The 17,017-nt window shown below is 43.7% G+C and overlaps 1 protein-coding gene across 1 annotated transcript; it reads left to right on the top strand.

Moving 5' to 3' along the window:
* The first annotated feature begins 236 nt into the window (after positions 1-236).
* Positions 237-3,806, top strand: HTR1B (5-hydroxytryptamine receptor 1B). Its single transcript, XM_009564763.2, has 2 exons — positions 237-1,680; positions 2,532-3,806. Exon 1 carries the CDS (start codon positions 476-478, stop codon positions 1,613-1,615), a length of 1,140 nt encoding a protein of 379 aa, XP_009563058.1. The 5' UTR covers positions 237-475; the 3' UTR covers positions 1,616-1,680; positions 2,532-3,806.
* Positions 3,807-17,017: the final 13,211 nt, after the last annotated feature.

The following is a 17,017-nucleotide window of genomic DNA, read 5'->3' as shown; positions in this document are numbered from 1 at the left end:
TAAGGGGCGGCGGCCGCTCTCCTCTCCCTCACACGCAGCCCCTCGCCCTCGGCTGCCGGCGCTGGGGCGACTGCGAGCTCCCGGCAGCATGGCCCGCGGCGGGGCGCTATGGGGGGTGGTCTTCCCCGCCGCCTCCCGCGGACCCTCCTTCTCCTCCTCCCACGAAGTGGCGGCGGGCGGCGCGTAAAGGCAGAGCCCGGCGGGGCGGCCCCCGGGGCGGCTCGGCTGCCCCCCGCGGGCATGCAGCGTGGCGCCCGTCGAGCGGCCGCGCGCGGCTGCGCGTAGCGGCGGGCGGGACGGGACCCCGAGCCCCGCGCGCGGCTCCCGGCTGGCCCCGCGGGGACCGAGGCTCGGCGCATCCCGCCCGGGGCTCCCGGAAGGGCGGGCGGGAGGTGGTGCCGGAGCGGGAATGCTGCGGCCCGGGGGGTAACCGAGCCGACCTACCTCCCCCCCCAACCTCCGTGTGCGCGGAGGGATGGAGCCGAGGAGCCCCTGCGAGGCTCCGCCGCTCCCCGCCAACGAGTCCTACCACGGGCGAAACTGCAGCGCCGAGGAAGGGATCTACCAGGATGCCACCCCTCTCTCCGGGAAGATCGTGCTGGCCGTCGTCCTGGCGCTCGTCACTCTGGCCACGGTGCTCTCCAACGCCTTTGTCATCGCCACGGTCTACCAGACGAGGAAACTCCACACCCCGGCCAACTACCTGATCGCCTCGCTGGCCGTCACCGACCTCCTCGTCTCCATCCTCGTCATGCCCATCAGCACCATGTACACTGTGACCGGCAAGTGGACGCTGGGCCAGGTGGTCTGCGACATCTGGCTGTCCTCGGACATCACCTGTTGCACGGCGTCCATCCTGCACCTCTGTGTCATCGCCCTGGACCGCTACTGGGCGATCACAGACGCCGTCGAGTACTCCACCAAGCGGACTCCCAGGCGGGCGGCGGGCATGATCGCCCTGGTGTGGGTCTTCTCCATCTGCATCTCCATGCCCCCTTTGTTCTGGCGGCAGGCGAAGGCCGAGGAGGTGTCCAACTGCGTGGTGAACACGGACCACGTCCTCTACACCGTGTACTCCACGGTGGGAGCCTTCTACTTCCCCACGCTGCTGCTGATAGCCCTCTACGGGAGGATCTACGTGGAAGCCAGGTCCCGGATTTTGAAGCAGACGCCAAAGAAAGCGGGTAAAAGACTAACGCGGGCTCAGTTAATCACGGATTCCCCGGGGTCGTCCTCCTCGGTCACGTCCATCAACTCCAAGGCCCCCGAGGGATCCAGCGAAACGGGCTCCCCCGTGTACATGAACCAGGTGAAGGTGAAGGTCTCGGATGCCCTGCTGGAGAAAAAGAAGCTCACGGCCGCTAGAGAGCGGAAAGCTACAAAGACTTTAGGGATTATTTTAGGAGCCTTCATCGTCTGTTGGCTGCCCTTTTTCATCATCAGCCTGGTGTTGCCTATTTGCAAGGACGCTTGCTGGTTCCACGTGGCCATCTTCGACTTTTTCACGTGGCTCGGATATCTCAACTCCCTCATCAACCCCATCATCTATACTATGTCGAACGAAGACTTCAAACAAGCTTTCCACAAACTCATACGTTTCCGATGCACAAGCTGAACCTTTTTGAATGCGATGTGTTCTCCGGGACTTGCCCCCATGCACGCCCGTGCCCGAGGCCACAGGTGGGTGCGCGATGCTCGGGGCGGGGGGAGTGCGCAAACCGGGGTGCTTTGTTTGTATTTCGGGGTACGACCCCGCGAAAGGGCTTTTCCAGCCCTTCTCGGGCTGCTTTCCAGCCCAGCTCGGAGGGGCGGGGGAGGGCTGTGCGAGGCTCGCTGTCTCTGCAAGCCCGTGCCTGGGATTCAGGTGCTTTGCGAGCTGCGGAGATGCTGTGCCTTCCTGACATTTCACAATGTGTGTGTGTCGTGTCCTGTCGTCCCCCCCCCGCTCCCACCCCTTGTCGTCCCCCCACCCACCCAACTCGCAGGGAGTGACTCACGGCAATCTGCTCTTCATTCCACCGATTAAACCGGTTTGCCCCCCGTTTCGTATGCTGATGCCCCGTATTTAGTCCGAATTAGTGCTCGAGGCACTTACTTTCCGACCGCAGCTCCTCGGGGAGCCGGGGCAGAGCATCCCCCCCGAGGCAGCCGGATGCATCGCTGGGCAGCCGGGATGCGGCCACCGTCGGGTCTGGTTATTTTTTGTCAAAGGAAGGTAGGACAAACCCCGGAGTAGGGCTGCTTGTAAAGTTCAGCCTACTTTCTGTCCTCTTTACGGCTCCGGCTGCTCCTGCTGGGAGCAGAGCCGGCTGGGAGCAGCATCCTCAGAGTGAAAGCTGCCTTTAGCCGCCGTGAAAGGCTCGACGCCTTGATGTTTCTCTTCACAGGCAGAAAAACTGTGCCTTTCTGCGCCTCTGACAAAAGTGGCTGCCAGCTCATAGCTAAGCTCAGCGCCACGTTCTGCAGAATACACCCTTGCCTTTATTGTGCTACTTTAATAATTCTGCCAATCTTTTGCTTTTTGTCTGCAGAATCAAGTTGCTATTGTAAAGACCCACTGCTTGAAACTTCCCGAAGCCCAGTTGCCAGACTCATGATGCTGCAAAAACATCAATGCATACTGCCACCAAACTGCTCAGCTCTGCATTTCAGTGTAATGACCCTGGCAGAGATGCTGTTCTGATAGTCATGCAGATCAGTTGCAAAAAAGAGGGCAGCCTCGAATCAAGGTCTATAATTCATCTGGATTGAAGAAAAAGTTTGAGAGCAAACTCCATTTATTTTGCAGGCTTAACTTCTTAATTTGTTCTCCGGCCGGTTGTAGGGGTGTGCACAAGAGCACAGTTGTCTCTGTCTATGTTGGTAGCATAGTTGTACTTCTGCACACCTGTAATTTCTTTCTTTCAGTGGAAAGAGTTGCTCCCTTCACCTATGAGGCCAAGAGGAGAAAAAAAAATTGCAGCATTTAATACAGGAGCATCACAGTAAAGTCTGTAAATGACTCCTTCAGCTGAACATGTGTGAGAAGTGACAGTGTGCAAAAGTTGTGTTTGTATTTCAAAAAAACAGCAAATGCTGTAGAAACAAGAGTTGTAGACCTCTTCAACTGCACTGCATATCTAGTCTGTCCTCATACGTTTATAAGGTAAATACTTCTTGCTTCTACTCCGTAACTCAAGAGCAGAAAACAAGAAGTCCAGTGACTTTTTTTTTACCATGAACCAGCTGGGAATAGAAGTAGCAGTTTGATGTTGTAACCATGTGTTCCATTTTGTGTCAGTTGCACACCCTTACTGCATGAACCACTGCAAAATTTAGAATTCTCTAATTACATAATTCAGTGTATTTTGTAAAGAAGTGAAGCAGTTTGCTCTTTCGGAAGAGCTATATCACCTGCAAAATAAATACCCATGAATCATTAATTAACTGATGTTGGTGAAATTACTCTTCTTCCTTCTTCCCCCCCCTATTTTTTTTTTTCCTGCTCAGACCTTCCTTAAGACAGGTCTGTGCATATTCAGCAAAGTTTAGAGTTCCAGGATATGGTCCACCTGCTGTGATAGAACTGCATTGATTGTTCCTCCTATGTGTAAATGAAAATGAGCATAAACAATAAAATGCTTTACTGTGTTCTCAAGAGTGTTTGGTGGCGATTGTGTGACTGAAAGGAGTATTTATTGGTTTACCTAGTTTCTCAATATTGACTTTTTAGGTAATGCCTGATTTGATGAGTCACTCAAAGCAATTGATGAAGGCTGAAATTGCAAGCTTCAATCAGTGGTCAGTTTTTTAACAGGCAGCTCTGTTTTCATCCTAACCAGTACTGTTAGGTATAATACTCAGCTATTTTCATATAATCCTAGATAAATTTTCAGGTGTGTTTTTTACAAATATTTTTCTTATTCCATTAAAAGCAAACAAAACTTCTTTTAGAACTTGGTGGATGCTATAATGTTCTTTTAAAAGTGTATATGTATTCTAGGTGGGGGCTGTTATAAAGACTGGGAAATCTTATGTGGTTTATCTACAAGTTATTCTTCGAAGAGTCATTCAACTGGTGAGGATTTATTTACCTAATTGAATAGTAAAGAGAAAACTTGACCCTCTGTCTCTGAAACTCCATTAACTGTAAGAAGAAGACATGATCATAAGAAGAAGACATGATCATGGACAGGAAAGAAGTCTGCAAAACACAAGTTTAAGTAATGGGAAATAAACATTTTCACTCATTTGAAGAAATCCAGAAGACTTACCTCAAAATTGCATAATTCTATAGAAGAGAACTACTATACTGTGCTTCTAGAAAGTTCTCTTAAATTACTAAAGACAAATGTGATTAGAGGCATTTTCTAAAACACTAGCTTATTTACTGTCTCTTGAGAGGTCTGAGGATGTTTCCCTCCTTTGCTGTGCCTGGTCACTTGCCCTCTGCCTCTGAAAGGATGTAGCATCTGAAATTTTCAGTAGGAGAGACCATCCTTTCTGTCAACCTTGTGTTTGTACTCCTGTGGAAGGGGCTCATGAAAATCTCTTCATCACTCTGTGGAACTCCAAAGGTGCTATGGGGGCATGCTGTTTCAGTCTTTCATTACAGAAGTAGCAAGCCTTCCTCTTGCCTACTTATTTGTTTCATTGGATTCAAACATTGTCAAATGGTATTGTTGAGACACATCTGCTGGATACTGAGGTTTGAAGTTGACTGCACCTTTACAAACCTCATGCTTCCCACGTATTATGGTAAGGAATACGTGCGTGATGGCGTTGCTGACTCTAAGGCATGACTGTGGAAGAGTAGCTGCATTTGTGGGAGCAGCTGTTTGCAGTCCCATGGCTGTACTATTTTCCCAGCATTCCTGAATTTGCCTTGAGATATTTCTTGCTCTTCCAATTAATAGAACACAGATGCAGAATATGGATGTTGAGGGGGGAAATCCCTTGGAATAAGCCTTCATACAGCCATGTACAGCCTGCATAGTTGTACCTCTTCTGGATGTATAAGAAGAACATGATGTGTTAACTAATGTTGCAAGGCTCCATCGGAAACAAGGGATTTCAACTAATTCTACTGACAGTTATATCATATTCACTGCCACAGCATTTGAGGAAGCTGGCCTGCCCTTCAGCCTCACATAGAGTAGGGATGACAGTTAATACTCCGTTTGAAACAGCTGATTTCCACCCTCTTCTGTCCCTGCCTGCAAAAAGCCAATCTGCCTTCCATTAGCAGAGCAGTCCCATGGCTTTCTGATTCACAGATGCTCTCTTGGTCAGAAAGGACTAGATATTGTCAGAAGTAAGCACTTTCATCTGAAAATCCAGATCACTCTAACACTGTTCTTTCAGGGCATAAAGTGGAAAAAAACAAGGAGTAGTAATATTGGAGAACAAGCATTGTGATTTGCAGCAGCAAATAAGGCCAAGCAGCATGGCTGAAGGCAATTGTGTATTCAAATAGTGAAATCCCATTGAAATTGAAATGTAGCAGGGACTGAAGAACAAGTTTCTCCACCAAAGAGAGCCTGTAGCAAAGAAAGAGGGCGGGGAAGTCATCCAAAATCTCCAAACCTTGACACTGGGTATAAGGGAAATCAACAGGGTTATTATTCCTGGGTCTCAGGACCCCTGGAGACACGTGAGCAACCAGTTTCAGAGAGAACCATGCCCATGGAAAACTACAGGTGTGCATTTATTCTATAAAGTAGATGATAACTTTTTTTGTGTGTGTTAGGAACCTTTTGGTCTTCAAGGGAACTACACGTACTTGAGATACATCCTTAAAAACCTGTCTGAGTGAGGACAGAAAGGTTTGTGGTTCATATTAGGAGGGTTTTTTATGTATTTCAACAATTAGTACCTAAACTAAAACACAGATGCAGTTTAATGAACTCTCCTACAGCAGTGAGTCTGGCTGATAATAGTAATGAGCATGAAACATTTAAGCTTAGAATGATCATAAAGAAAAGCAAGCAGAAAATGAAGCTTTTTAATCAATCACATATTAAGCTTGAAAGATGTAATATAACAGGCAACCCAGTAGGTGAGGTGAAGAGGAGATCCACAGGATATCAAATTTACAATATAGAGATCAAAATCTTTTACTGAGTCATTTTCAGGAGCTGGAGAAAGAAAATCTTTGCTGTTCTTCTCAGAGATCAAACTCCTTGCAGCCATCCTTATAAAGGAACAAGACTTTTTTATTGTCTTTATACTAATAATACTTTGAAGGATAAGAAACGAAGAGAGTTCATGGCTGCAGGGCTTGCACTGAGTAATCATATGTTCCAACTTTTAGTCTGAATGGTCACAGAAAAATCGAAAAAAACAGGAACAGGGAACAGTTATGTAAAATAACCCCTTTTTGGCATTTCTTTCCTTGTATGAACTGAGGCAGAAAAATAGAATAACAGGAAAAAGCAAGATCTGGAAAATTTCATCATTAATGAGGTCACAGTAGTTTTTAGGAAAAGATTTAGGGTAGAATGGGGCAAAAATAAATGCATTTCCAGAATTCAGAGAAGTGGAAATTAAATTAGATGTTTCCTTCCGTCCAGATACCTCAGGTGTCCCACTATAGTAATATTATGATATCCTAATATTCATAATATAATTTCTAAAAGTCTTGATATTCCCAGATATGTTCACATTAACATTTAATACATTCATAACTGCTTTTTTATTAAGGCACACTCTTAGTAAGCTCATTCTCTCATTTTCCTGTACATTTGAAAATTCAATTACTTGGTGCTCTTTTCTACCTGTGGACTGTGTTTAGAATATGAATCTCATTTGGACCTATTGCTCTAAAATCCATCCCCTGAAATGATGAGAAACAGAGTTTTCAGGTCAAAACCTAGTTCAGTACAGGTAAGAGAATTAGTGCAAAGGCAAGCAAGGTTTCTGTTTCCTATCTACGGGAGAAGGCTGTCCTTCCCTGAACTCAGTTCCTAGAAAAATCTGCTGTAAAACTGAAAGACACAGGTGTATAAGAAGCCAGCACAGAAGAATCAGCACAGACATACCAAACAGCCAGGTGTCTGGGCAGGAGAAGGAAAGTTTCAGTCCCCACAATGGACATACCAAAAACCTGCAGTTAGTTGAGTCCAGAAAGATTCAAAGAATCTGACAAGGAGTGAAATATGAGGAGAGCTCCAGAGTAGTTTATAGGTAAGAGATGGTGAAGAAACCTGTATGCCCAGGGACCTCGTGTCCCCTGGGGCTGGGTGGCCCTGGCTCGGGACAGCTCTGGCACAGCACAGCCACATGGCCACGGCTCTGGATACCAGGAAGACTGTGTTAGGGGAGCTGAATCAAGCACGTAGAGATGAGGCTGCACAGCTCCATGCTCCAGGTCCAGCCTGTAGTGAGGCTTAGCATGTATTCCTGCGTACATGCGTAAACACATGCAACGCATCTGTACACATTGCCATCCACACAGATCAACACCGACAGACACACTCAGTGCTGACACTAACTCAGACAGCACCAATGGCCTTGTAGTGCTCGCCTCTCTGGCTAATCAGGATGGAGGTCCGCTAGGAAGAATGTATATATATACACGCACATATGCACATGATCTCTTCAGCACATGGGCTCAGGCACTGGATCCCAGTGTCAACAATTGTTTGCACCTGGACAGGTGAGTCCCTGATGCTGTAGCCCCGTTCCAGCTGCTGGTACAGACCACTGTGCACATGCACACGCACGCACACTCACACACATGGACACACGCATGCATGCAGTTGCCTGCTTTAAGAATGCCACAATACACACACACACGCCTGGCTCCCAGGGCACTTTACCCACCATTTGGTTACCCTGGCTTGACCTTCACAAGTGATCACACACTCACTTATGCTGGTCCATCCATTTTTTTGCACCACAGACACGTAACCCCTCCCATCCATGGTTCTGCTGCAGTTACTCTCTTTTAGACCTCCAGCCACACACATGTACACAAAATAGAGACCCTCATGCCTGGACACAGGGACTGAGCCTCCCCTGGGACAACTCTGGGATAAACCTGGACAGTCTGTACCCTTCTCTGAGTCCTTAATTTTTGTCCACCAGAACCACCTGCCGTTGTGCCCCTGTGCACTTCTGGGCTTAGGGAGATGGGTCTGATGGCCCTTTGGCCCCACTATGATGGGTCTGGGAGGAGCTGAAGGAGGATGTTACTTGGCTTCCCTTGTGCCGTTGTCTCTGTGCTCCTTTGTAGGTGTGCAGATGAGCTTTTTAACACGTAGCCTAATGTTTTATCTCTCAGAAAAAATGAGAAGGGAAATAGCTGGCATCCACTGTTTCAGATGTCAGAAGACTAAATGTCTAATACAGGATGAACTAATTAGAATGTTAGAAACAACCTGCTAAAATATAGCAAGAGCGTAAAGAAATTTATTGTGAAATCTTTATGCTGAATGAATGTATAGACACCATAGGCAAAGCATGATTATCTAGATGGCTGCTAAGCAATCTTCAATGGCTCACAAATGAATATTTCAGAGTTATTCTCTGTTTTGGGACCTTGAAGAACAATGGGTTTTGCGTGTCAGATCAGAGCTAGATCTTGCATATCCCAAGTTTAGATCTTACATGTCAAACAGCTAGATCTGAAGTGCCTTTGTGCAAGCTTTTTGCACTTTGATGAATTCTACAGTAATGGAAAAGATGATTGAAGGAGCCATCATCATGAGTTAATCAGTCTCTTTCATTTATATACTTGTGCTTTGGCTAAAATTTTAGCAGAAGCTACCAGTTCTTTTTGAGATTACCAGTAAGGCACTGAAGAAATATTGGTGCCTCAGCAATGTGCTCAACAGACTTAAATATACTTCTGAACAGTTTATTTACATACAAGTAAAGGCAGAGACCAATAATTGCATTGTTTTCAAATAAAAGTAAGAGATGATCTTCAAAGTCTGTGATTTGCGGCCTCACAGAGACTGTGGGGAGAGACACTGTCCTCCTCTTGGACAACAGCCGAGTCCCACAGATGTGTAAGAGGTATACACTGTTCAACATTTTCACTGGAAAATCAGTAAGCAAAGAGGAGTGATGTTCAGAAGGGGAAAACAATGTAACAAGGAAAAAAAAATATCCCATCTATGAATGCACAATGAAACCACAAAATACTTCTTGATACACTGAGGACACTGTTCTGTGAAAACAACCACAGTAGAATGAGCAAACAAAAGATTGTGTATAGAATGCAAGGCAGAAGACAGCACCTTAATAAATTCCTGTGTCCTGTATCCTGCATACTATGAGAAGGTCAAGCCTCCCTCAAAAATGATATAGAAGAACTGGAAAACATGCAGGAAAACAAAAGTATCATCAGGATGTCTGTAGCCTCTTCTGGACACAAGCAGTTCGGCACTCTAGCTACAAAGGTAGCTGAGATGGTGCTTGAGGCTTCCTCTCTGTACCGTGCAAGGGAATGCAACAGCAAGGCAAGGGAAAGTAGGCACATTCAGAGCACAACCATTATTATAGGAAATAGCACATTTCTAAATGCAGTTCTGCTCAGTCTGATTGCACTGTGCCTGAAAATCCCGAGGAAGCATTTCTGACATTTTCTCATCTCCAGCTGTATAGAGGAATGCTGATTCCCCAGCCAATCCTGCCCTGCTTCTGCATTAGGCAGAGAGGGATTAAGATCCTTGACTTTCTGCCGTTTCCTGGCCATGACTCCTCTAAAACTGGATGCTGCATGGTACAATAAAGGCTGTATTCAAAGGGAGCATCACCTTGGGTCTTTCAGAGTGGGCATCCAATGAATGAGATTTCTGGAGCTGGTAGACAGCTTTGCAAATCTAGTGCTCTGGGTTATTAAGTGGGTCTTTAAGTGTACAGAAGAACTGAATATTTAAAAAAAATGGTAATCCTGCAATTTCCCAGAACTGGGGACTCCAGGGTATTAAAAGGAAAGAAGGCTCATGCACACTCCTCTGTATTCTTCCTCAGCTATACACAATTAGAGGGCATTAGCTTTCATTTATGAAGGAAAGATTTTATCTCTTCTGTCTTTAATTAAATTACAGACCATCTTACTAGTCCATAAATTGGCACAGCTATAACTCAGCTCCCACAGAAAACAGTTAGATGTCAACACCCTGTAGGACACTCTGGCCCAAGTAGTCTGGGTAAACTGCAGTATTTATTTCAATTAAGTAAGAGTTAGTAGAATGGGGAGTTTTGCATTTTGCTGTAGGAACAGGGAATTGATTTCTGCCCAAATGACAGATTTCATTCACACTTCAGTTACAGTACACAAAATATTCTGAGTTTTGTCAGCAGATATAATTGAGTTCCTTTAATTAGGCTAGGGGTAAGGTCGTAAAGGGTTTCTACACTAGGCTTTTTCTACACTGCATGGTTACTAGTTCATTTAATAGAAAGAGGTTCTTCATATTCTTTCAACTTCCTTTGCATAAGGGATTTTTTTTCCTGAGTAATGTATGTGGATTAAATCCTTGAACTGGATAGAGACAATATTCCTGCTTAAAGGATAATAATTCAGACCCATCATTTAAAAAGGCAGCAGGAAGAATGACACTGTGTTGCATTTAATAGAGGAGTTGTTCCTAAGCAGAGGAGCAACACCAGGGTATGTATAGCTGCAAATTAGTTTTATAAGGAAAAAGTGAAATCTTTAGTGCTTTTAAAATAATCCTAAATTGTTTGAAGCATTTAAGTTTTCGAACCCACCTTTTTCCAGTCTAAGTTTCGTGCCCTTCCCTTTCCATATATTGCATCTATTCCTATACAAATAACTTATGAAACTGAAAATTACAAGAAAGAATTATCAAAAAGGACCATCAATACTGGCAAGGAAAATTATATTTTCTCTAAAAGATTGCCTGAATGTGGCAGTAGCTCTTTATTTGAGGGACCTGCATTTGCCAGAAGGAGTGCTTCTAAGACCCAAGGAAAACTTGGAGGACTAAAAGACTCATTTAGCTCAAGACTTCAAGTTCTGTGATCTAATAGATTAGTAAAGATGTAGAGATAGTCAGTACTGTTTTGCAGTTCATATTAGCAAGCATTTATTTCCTTTAATATGTGAGATTACTGCAATTTTACTTTCATGTAATGCATAAAAGGCTGATGGAGGCAGTGGAGGCAGTGCCACTCCCTTTCACTGAGGAATCATGTTCTCTTTTAGTGAGCACGCATCACTATTTGGGAATGACCTCAGTAGACAGAGATACCACAGCTGTAAATTAGTCAACAATCTGGCCAGCAAGCCATGGACTTTGAGTAGTAAACTCAACATCAGTCAGCTGTGTTTGGGCTGTAAGTTATACACCATGGTGGGGATGACATGACTGCTCATCCAGCCACTTTGCTAAGTCCACGTGGCCTTGGGGAGTGCTGCCCAAGAGATATGGCCCACAGAGACAGGCAGTCCCACGCAAGGCTTGGAAGGCGCTGTGAATGCTGGTGGGCACAGGAAGGGGAAGGAGGGGCTTGCTCTCCTGCCCTTTGCCCATCTCAGATCAGCAGGGATGACTGAGTTGGCTCCCATTGCCGCTGGGGAAGAGGAGTGACCAGTTCCCATTTTGCGAGAGAGGAGCACGGGGATTTGGAAAAGGACTTGGAAAGCAGCCCAGGAGTAAGAAAGGTAGAGAAAAATGTTTTTTCCTTCATTTAGTCAGCATCTGTCAGAGGCAGGGTGCCTGTCTGAAGGACAGCCATGTGTTTGAGAGTCTGGATGCTTAGTTTGTGATGTTTTGATCAAAAGAAACAATAGATAAATACATTTTTGTTGCCTGACCTCTGCGAGCAGATTAACAGCTTGTTTTCCCATCCTCACTGCATAGAAGATGTTTCATGAATTTCATTTTTCCTTGAAATGCTGAAATTCAGAGTGAGGCAATCTCTCAGTGTAACTGCTGAGACCTCTTGCCCCAGAGAAAACGATTTTTGTTCTGTGTTTTACCACCTTTACAAGGACACCCAAGGCTTTGCTAGCCCCAGTGGTTGCCCAAGCTGTGTTTACTAGTGCTCCCCTCCTGCACTAAGTCCACGTCACCCACCACAGCACCCTTCTCATGGCCACTGCCCACACCCCAGATGCCCTGGGCTCATATATAGCAGTGTCCTTCCCGAGAGGAACTGTTGAATGGATGTGGGAGCAGAAGAAAGACTGTGTTGATTTTGCCCTGCTAAGTGTCACTGAGTAACTCTGTGTATTAGATCCTCTCTGTTAAGGAAGACAAAGATACCAGTCTTCTTCCTTTGGGGAAATTAGCATTATTGTCATCTTATACTTTTCAGAACATGTTAGTGTGAGTCTCAGGAGAGCCAGTTTCCAAGGGAGTAGGAATTCATCAGCGTACTCACATGATTTGCCTCTTAGTGTTTCAGAAACAAAAATGCTGAGAGTTACAGCCTCCCACCACATCCACAGTTGCAGAAAACGTGATATAGGATGACAAACAGGATTTTTAATACTTTCAGCTTTCAGATGCTGCTGACCTGTTGCAGACAAGACGTAGATGTTTGGCAACCAGAGTGCTCTTTTCAGTTCCCAGCACATTCCTCTTCTGTGTGCCTCAAAGTGAATTCTCTATCACGAGTTGCTTTTTTCCATGTTTCAGGATACAGTGCAAAATTATGCTGAGAGCAGCTGGTGATTTACCTACAGTCTGACAGAGGAACAGCAAAATACATGTGATATCAGAGCCCAAACCTGTGAGAAAAACACGCATCTCTACTGAACAAGGTGATGGAAAGTTCAGGCCTGCTTTATTGCCAGGCAGAGCAGCCTGCTAGTCCTCCTGTTTGCCAATCTATAGCACTACCACGGACCTTCAGGTACAAGTGCCACATGCTGTCTCAGGACTCTTGGGGTCCGTGCATGCTCTTCTCTGCCTTGCTGTATGCTACAGAGCTTTCTTAATTATGTTTTCTCTGTTATCAGCTCTCAAATCATCCCTAAAGTGTCTCAGAATCCTGATTTTGAAGAATATAAAAGCTAGAGGGGTAAAACGTGTTGCTGTTACCGAGTTACCTTTAAAAAAGTTTAAGTCAACTTAAACAGAAGTATATTTGTACACATGTCAACATGATGCATGTATGCAGAAGTACAAGGAAATTGCTCCACTCTTACCTTTGGAATGGAATGGAATGGAGCAGAATGGAATAGAATAGACTATGTGAGTTCAAAGGGACCTGTAGTGATCATCTAGTCCAACTGCCTGACCACTTCAGGGCCGACCAAATGTTAAAGCATGTTATTTATTAAGGGTGTTGTCCAGCCTCTCAAACACTGACAGGCATTGACCACCTTTCCAGGAAGCCTCTCCCAGTGTTTCACCTGTCACTTCGAGTAACTTTAATACTCTTCCTTACACTGCATATTTCAGCCAGGAGATTGACAGCCATCCTTGCTGAGGGCTGGGATGCACTTGCCTTTTGTTACACTCCAGAAGTCTCAGGTTCCACTTTTTCTTTGTGTTCCAGGCATGGATCTGGAGTTTGCAGTAATTCCTAACTCTTGGAGTTAGAGAAGTGTCTGTCATTCCGAGAAGTTGTTTCATCCCTAACTGAGCCAGGAAAGACCCCTGACCTCCTTCTTACTTCCTGACAAAAGTCTTATCTGTTCTTTCTAGGTTTTGAAAAGCCACTTTCCTTTGGGGGCTGGGCTGGTGTAGTTCTTCATTTGTTCTGGACCATAAGTAAAGGTGTCTCACCAGGGTTTCTGTGCTTGATTAAACCATTAGGAAATCATGAATCCACTGAGAGTACTCCTATTGAATAGAGTAGTCTAGAGAAGGAAGGCTTTTCATCCACTGATCCTTATTTTTCTTATATATACAGTAACCATTGTACTGTACACAGCAATGCTAATACAACTTGATATGGCAGAAGAAAATCCATGCAATCAGAAGCATGTAGCTGAATCTGCATTACACAATTTGTTAGCTATTTAATTAATTCAGGATAAGACAAGTAGATCTAAAAAGAAATTTTACCTATAATATTTACTGTATTGATTTGTTTACATATGCTTTTTAAGATGGTTGTTAAACAGGCAAACTGAATGTGCTAACTGAGAGATACAGTGACAATCTTCATCATGGAAGCTTAGGGAGAAATGGTGGGGATAGAGGAAAGTAATTAGTTGATCCTCAGTATTGTGTGGCGTCACTCACAAATAAGGAGTAAAGCGTTCTTCCAGAGACAAGATGCTCAAAGATGGGTTAGAAAGCGGTTCTCAGCTTTTGTTCTGTGCTTGTCCATGCTGAAATGAGCGTGAATATATCAAGGAAGGCTTATGGCAGATATAGAAGCTGTCATGACAAAAGCATCCCATCTTAACTCAATAGTGTCAGATAGGTTTCCAACTAAATGTAAGGGAAAAAGAGGTAAAGCATAGCTGATGTTTGAATTCAGTCAGTGAGAACATGTATTGTTAGGTGCAATTTTAATGAAGCCATTGCCATTTTACCTTTTGTAACTTTATTCCATGACTGAAACCCGATGTTTCTCAAGCATCTTTCTTTTAATCTGTGATCTTCTTTAGTAGTAAATCAGGCTAGTCATCTGACATGTAGCAAAGCATTCCTTACCCCAGTTTGTTACAAATCTTAACACTGTGGCACTGGACACCCTGAAAAAGTGCAGCTATCCAATACATTACATTTCTTTTATCAAAGGGCAGCAGGATCCATTTCCATCTGTTTCACATGGCAGTTTACCATGTGATTAAGGAAAGGAAGAAATGTCTTCTTGGGACCAATGATGACTAGTGAAATTGTCTGACCAGCAGTAAAAAGCTGGGAGTGCGACTGGTGGACTCCTTATTGGATTTTAACTGACACTAGACATGATAGTAACCTGTAACTTTGGGTTAATGGTGCGTTTGGGATTAATTGTGCACCTGATCTCATCTTTGAGGAATACTCTTAGAGTTATAATGCCATCTTTGATCTCTATGTGTCTTCTTTCTCTCCAACACTATATTTATTATGACTGCAAAATCTTTTTGAAGTGTCCAGTCCTCTTCTGTACATTACCACAGAGATTAGCCCAGCTGGGAACCACATTTCAAGAGGACATTTTAAGGGCCACAGTAATAGAAGGTCAAAGGTCCATCCATTGAAATGATGTTGATCTGGTGTGCCAGTTTTTGCATTCAGTAGTGACAACAGAACACTGTGTTAGAATCATATTTAGATCCCCTGAGTGCACAGCCATCACAGTCACATATCTGTTGTCAGCTGGGTGCACAGTGTGCATTCTTGGAAAGATCCAAACTCGTGAATATGGAGCCACAGGAAGAAGTCAAAAGGGCTTTCCCTTCTTATTGATAGAAGTGTTAGTAACAATATGAGCAGATTATGAGAGTTGAAAGAAATAAAAAAGAACATACTTTCTATCATTTTGTAAAGAAAAAAGAATAAATGACAGTTTAAAGAATCATTCAGGATGTTATCTGAGAATAATTACTTAGACAACATATTGCAGCCAGGCTGCAGACACACACCAAAAGAGGAAATATTTTATCAGTGAGTAACATATCTTGTTTTGGAATTCGTTAATAGCTCTCATATTTTGCTAGCTGTTACTCAAAAACTATGATAGAAGATCTACTGAAGATAAAAAACCTATAGTCAAGAATTCATGTTCTAGAAGTGTGTGATACAGACAGGAAAGGGTGACAACATTTGCCTGAATGCACCTCTGCCCATGAATCAAACACTGAGTAGGCGCAAGCAACAGATGGCTTATACAATTTTGTTAATTTTTTTTTAAGGATAAATCAATACTTATAGTTTAGTTTTTTTGTGATATCTCTTTGATTGCATTTAGACCTGGACAGTTCTTTTATTCTATCTTTGTACAGTCTTTAAATTAAATCTTCCCTTACTTTAATTTTATTTAAAACTATTCCTATTTATAAAGAAATCTCATTTCGTTGAGCTCTTGCTTCTATTTTTTTCCTCCATCTAATATAAGATTATTTTAAGTTCTTGTCTCGTGTTTGTATTCACCATTTGGTTTTGTAATTATCAGCTAGAGAAACAGCTACTCCCACCGAGTCAATGAAAGGCTTGATTTGTATCACTGGAAAGACTCTATGTGCTTAAACCAGGGAAATATTGAAAAATGGAGTTCTAATGATTGGGATGAAATTGTTCCAATGAAGACAAATGATACAAGTGCTTCAGTAAGCCACTCATAATATAAATTTATACTATGAGTGGCTTGTATCATTCATTAATAATCCTCATCACAGCTTTTGGCTTGGCCAGTCTGATATCACATAACTTGTAGCTGACGTGGAAAAGATGATTCTACACTTCAGCCTTGGGAAAATACCAAGAAAGCAGGCTGGGTTTTGATGTTCAGTTGCTAGCAATCTGGCTCTAGATATCATTTTTTATAAACCATTGGTTTGCTTGAATGTGGCTTTTAAGTGTGAGAATAGAGTAGATGAGAGAGGATGGATCAGTCACAAAGCCTTGAAAGCAATCCCAGTGTTTGTTGTTACAGAGTAAAACCGGAAGAATGGCATAGTCAAAACAATGAGCTAAGAAAACTAACTTAGCAGCTGACAGGCTAGAAGCAATGCAAGACACTATTTGCCAAAGGCACAGGAAAGAATATTGTGGGAAGCAAATAATGAGATAGTGAGTGATGTGATTGTAAGTTTCACCTGTGAAGAAAGGTTATGTAGAGAGAATTGCAAGGTAGACAAAGATAAGGAGGTCAAATTGAAGATGATTCCTGATCATAGGTTTTTGTGGCATTTTCCACAGAGGTAAAGCTAAAGGTAATGGGAAGAAAGACAGAATTTTGCTTTGGACATGTTGCACTTAAAGTCATAAGTCAAAGCAATAAGAGGAAATGTCAGTACGACAGACTATTAATTTAGCTAAATGAGCGACATCTATGGATGGGTAATAAATCTGATGATCTCTTACCTAAAGAGGGTGGATGATCTTTTATTTACCCATGTGACTTATTTGCAGTCAAAAAAAGCATAGCAGGAAGAAGACTGCAAAGCTTC

Source organism: Cuculus canorus, chromosome 3 (assembly GCF_017976375.1).
Source record: "Cuculus canorus isolate bCucCan1 chromosome 3, bCucCan1.pri, whole genome shotgun sequence".
NCBI classification, from domain to species: Eukaryota; Metazoa; Chordata; class Aves; order Cuculiformes; family Cuculidae; genus Cuculus; species Cuculus canorus.
The sequence above is the reverse complement of the archived record's forward strand: the minus strand, read 5'-3'. Positions and strand labels throughout refer to the sequence as shown.

Excerpts from the sequence above, each read along its gene's own strand:
- HTR1B (XM_009564763.2), top strand. The coding sequence starts at position 476 with ATGGAGCCGAGGAGCCCCTGCGAGGCTCCGCCGCTCCCCGCCAACGAG.